The sequence below is a fragment of the Penaeus chinensis genome, chromosome 10, assembly GCF_019202785.1.
Source record: "Penaeus chinensis breed Huanghai No. 1 chromosome 10, ASM1920278v2, whole genome shotgun sequence".
Lineage (NCBI taxonomy): Eukaryota > Metazoa > Arthropoda > Malacostraca > Decapoda > Penaeidae > Penaeus > Penaeus chinensis.
Window position 1 is genome coordinate 17,534,009 of NC_061828.1, and position 4,984 is coordinate 17,538,992.

Sequence of the window (4,984 nt, forward strand, 5' to 3'; positions counted from 1 at the left end):
CATAATAGGGCATTACTGCCCAAGGGGTGGGTTGATGGGGGGCTCTGCCCCTCATCACCCTCCAGCAAATATTGTCTTCACCTCAATATGCACGGCAATATAAGAGCTGAAGCTCAGAGTGGACTTAGGCTGTCCGTGGTGCTTTACACAATCATTTGTGTTTGCAGAATATTTCCTACGACTGCATTTTTTTGACCTCTACAGAATATCAGCTTCAATTTGGCCCACCAAACTGTGTCTATACTGTAAAGAATAACCCTAATTATTCCTAAGCTATAACTTTCCATGTTCAACCCACATATAGGTCATATGGTCTATCCTGCAATGGGGTTGCAATATAGTAGTAGAGTGAGTTATTTTCATTATGTTATCAATTTATTATCATCTAGTTCCACATATTCCCTGGTACCTTTCCATGCCCTCCCCTGCTATCGGGGCCAAAAAATGTGGGGATTTAGGGGTTTCCAAAGAGTAATATCTTAGTTTCACAAAGCAATCCAATCTTGTTATCATTCCTTCTTTCAATTATCTACATTTTAAATTACATAAATTAAAGTATCGGCAATGTTTATGAAGTGATCTTACTCCTCTGAGATTATGTCCCCATTACTCCAGCCATTCCTGGGAAATCCACAATCATCGTCATATGAACCAAAGGCCTTCCCAGCAACAGGGACTCTATCCCCACACCCCTTTCCAATCGCATATTTCCTGGACTCCCACCCAATCACCGTGAACTTATGTGGTATTTTTCAGGACCTATCTTCTTTAACCCCTTCACGACGGGTCACGTCTCTAGACGTCGTAACAAACCTGCTCGAAATGTGCCGAGCAGCTGTATGCCGCAGGCGGCATTCCAAAGCGGTATGAGGCAGTGATTCGGCTAGATGTACCGAACTCCCGCGCTCAAAGTCGGTGCATTGCCATTGATCGCCAGAGCGTAGATTTTTTTTTTTTGTTTTCTTCACCCGTCACCAAGGGGTTAATTTGATGTTATTTTTTGCCTATGCAGATTATTTCATGTATTAGTGTATGAGTGTAGGTCTTCTCTTTAATTATTATCTAAGTGACTATATTTACATTTGTGTAATAGCAATATCTATTGAAAAATTTTAAGGGAGTTCTGGTCTTGTTTGCATGCTGTAACCACGGCAGTGTAGAATGCATGACCGACATTCAGATGGCCAATGCCAAGTCTGTCTAATGCTCTCTCCAGCCCTATGTATATGGAGGATTTTTTGTTTTCCTGGGTGTATGATGGGGGAGGCAGCAGTCCCACAGAAGGGGGGTTGCAGGGGGTACAGACCCTTGTATTAAATAATATAGGGACTGATTCAGTATGGTGATTACAACAGTATTCAAGAATTCGACATTGAACACATGAAACTGGAAGAGCCGGAAAAATTGCCAATAAATATTGCATTATGATACTATAAACATAGCCACAGCCAATTATCATAGTGCCATTACATTTTCCTGTAAGTGTATTCCAAAATATTACATGTTGCACATCTTTCTTATTATCATCTTGCAAAGATAACACCATAGATGAAAAGTTTCTTATATTTTGTCTTTCTGTCCATTAAAGCCAAATTTTACCTTGTACTTCATGGCTGTGGGAAGCTGAAAACATACCATCCACAGTATGACTACTATGTGTATGAGAGAAATATTGTTGTGACTGCTCAAGTGAAGGTATTCTAAACATTTACCTTTCCCTGTTATCATTCATGTTCAGGTATTATCAAGGTCCAGTTTGTAGGATGTGTGGGGGTAGCAACATAAAATTTCCTTAATACATATACATACCTGATTACCAGAGAATCCGTCGATACCAATATTGTAGAGAAGCGGCCATATTCTGTATATTTACCAAATTGGAATTCCTAATGGCTAGGAAAAGTCCCGAAAACCCACCTTTGCGTCTCCTCTTCTTCCTGCTGTCGCCTGGGCCGCCGAATATAACGTAAGTCCCGATGATGATCGCTCCAGCCAGACAGGCCGAGGTGCGCAGCGTTAAACTTATCCCCAACATGTTTTCTCCTTAATCCTCTGACTGCTTGTCATACGGCTACCATAGTTCTCTTCCGAATAAATCCTGGGGCCTAACGCTAAATGACAAGATCTCTAAAGGTACTCTTGAGTCTGTGTACAGCAGAAACGTAGCCTTTGACAACAACCTTCTCAATGGTCTATTTTCATTGAGAGGAAGGCGATATAAAACAGGGTCGCGTTAAGGATTTTATTAAGTTTCGTTTATCAATGATAATTTCTACCAACGAAAAATTAGACATCTTTATCACTAATATAGATAATAACGCTAATAAAGATCAAATGACCTTTGTTTCAATGAAAGCTAGATAATGAATGCGTCTTTTCAACGTTATACAATCTTAACAATCACAGAGCAACAGCAATAAAAGGGACTATTATGTTGATTTTAGTTGGTTTCCTGCTGTGTTTCTCAATATAGAAGAGACGAGCAGTTATGTAGCAGCCTTATCAACAGTAATCAGACTGGTAGCTGCAATGAAAATAATAACGATTATAATGATAGTATGAATAATATATGCAAATCAAAGAATACTCAATGAATGGCTACAATAACAAATTGATAATTCTAATGATGACAATAATTATGATGCAGTGACGAAAGAGGTAATATTAATGATAACGATAAAGATAACAATAATGATTATAATATTCTGACTACTATTACTACCATTACTACTGATTATAATGATTATAGTAGTAATTATAGTAATTATGATAATGGTAATGGTAATAATGGTAATGATATTAATGTTAATAATGATAATGATATTTATGACGATGAAACTGATACTACTACTACTAATGATAACAACAATGGTGATAACAGTACTACTACTACTACTACTACTACTACTATTAATAATGATGATTATGGTAATGCAATAATGATTATGATGAAGATAACGCATAATAACTATGATAATGATAACAATAACAATGATAATCATGATGATGTTACAGAAATGCATTTGTAATTATGTGTATGTATGCGTGTGTTGGTGGCTATGAAAATCCCGCCGGACCCAATGTTGTTGATTGGTTGGCTGCAGGGTGGAGCGAGAGGCATCAGTAAGGAGAGTGTGTTCTGTGGCAGTAGCTACGAACTGAATTGTATTGTTCTCCCCAAGGAAGAGTGCCAAAGATGTGTGTGTGTGTGCGTGGGGTGACGTCTTTCCCCGACGTTAGTGGTTCGTTTTGGCCAATAAACTCTGGATTGCTACCTGCCTGGTTTGTTTTCACATCCCCGCCAACGTTCCTCGGTGTCCTGAACACTCATCAGAGACTGCTCACCGATCCCAGTGGGGCAGGCAACAAAGGAGTGCAGCATCCTGGCATATACTACGTTGAAGATAATTTATTGACTCCTGCATGCGGAGACACCTTCGTCGATTTCTGTCACTCTAAGACTTTATCTCACGATATATCTGAGGACTTCCGACATCAAGCACAAAGCCAATCTTCCTTGCCGAGCTGGCATCGCTCCTCCGTAAGCGCACAGTAGCTCATGCCCCTTATGAACCCATGGAGGTATTCATGTGGGTCCAATTTTCCGGTTTAGTACCATCCTCTCGGCCGTCTTGGCCAGACAGTTGAGAAGAGAGATGGGGCGGTACTTCCCTGGCTCCTTTGGTTTTGGGATGGGGACTACGGTAGCCCTCTTCCAGCTCTGGGGTAGAGTGGAAGTTTTCCAGGGCTTCTTGATGAGTTACAGGAGTGCAAGCTCATCTGCCAGTCCTAGGTTGGAAATGATGGGGTACGAGATCCCATCAGAATTCGGGGTTGAGTGAAAACTGTATTTAAAGTGTTTTTCTTAGTTCCCTCAGGGAAACGATAACCTCAGAGGTATCGGTTTTGCCTGCCCTTTCTCGGATATGAGCAAGTCTGCCTGGTTGTAGGTGTTTTTTATTTGTCCTCAGTTCGGCTGGCATACTGTTGCTGCTTGGTCTCGTAGAAAACTCGTTCACCAGTCTGCCTCTGATTGAGGGTCGTGGTGTGTGCACCTCGGGGCTGGTAGCTCGCCTGGCCCTTTGCCATAGCTCTGTAAGGGTGGTTTGGTTGTCAAAAGACTCATACAATTCCAGGCAGTTTTCCAGACTGTTGGTATCCCTGACAGCTTTCCTTAGGAGGGCTAGGTTATCAGGGGTTCTTTGCCTTCGGAATTGTTTTCTGCACATGTTCACTCTGCGGTTGACCTCCTTAATCTCGTCATTAAAGTACCAGGCGTCTTTGTAACTCCTGGACCAAGGCCGAGTTTTAGGTATGGTCTCTGAGGCTGCTTGATTTATGGCATTGATAAGTCTGGTTTCAAGCACTTCCACATTTTCACTCTGTGGAGGTTCATTGCATCTAAGACAGTGGATCAAGGCATTCTGAAACGCCTGCCAGTTGGCCTTGTCTGTTTTCCATCTTGGTTTTGGTTGTGGCATTTGGACTGGGCCAGCATCCATAAGGGTAGTAATAGTGCCATAGTGGTCACTTTTGACAGTCTCATTGACACGCCATCTGATTCTCCACCAGAGCCGCAGTGGCCGAGGTGACATACATTGGCTCTTTGTTATTGTGAAGAGTGATCTCAGGGAATGTCTCAAACACATTGGCGATGTGATAGCCAGCCGCATCCGGTGCCCTGCAGAGAGCCAGGATGGGGTGATGTGCATTGAAGTCTCCCCCAATGATCACTTGGTCTTGTGCTTCAGTAGCACAGACCTGGCTGATGTCTAAGAACCTACAGAATGTCCTGCTGTACACATTGTATAGCTTGCGGGGGGTCCCCAGCCAGGTGAATCTCAACAGTAAGAAATTCAACATCGTCTCCACAGTGCGGTGCGTCAGCTATTGTGGAGGAGGGGATTGTTACTCTGACCAGGGTGATCAAGCCCTTTTTGCCATCTGTGCGTGGCAGCATGAAGACATGGTACCCTGAGAAGTG

At 42.3% G+C, this 4,984-nt stretch overlaps 1 protein-coding gene across 3 annotated transcripts in view; it reads right to left on the minus strand.

Moving 5' to 3' along the window:
- Positions 1-2,235, minus strand: part of LOC125029659 (ubiquitin carboxyl-terminal hydrolase 30-like) — a 16,674-nt gene extending 14,439 nt beyond the window's left edge. For 2 of the 3 annotated variants that reach the window (XM_047619676.1, XM_047619678.1), the window contains exon 1: positions 1,918-2,234. In XM_047619676.1, coding sequence (XP_047475632.1) covers positions 1,918-2,035 — 118 coding nt within the window. In that variant the 5' untranslated portion in view covers positions 2,036-2,234. Of the gene's footprint in view, positions 1-1,917 lie in introns of all 3 variants that reach the window. The other variant, XM_047619677.1, reaches the window with a different exon arrangement.
- Between the last annotated feature and the right edge of the window lie 2,749 nt (positions 2,236-4,984).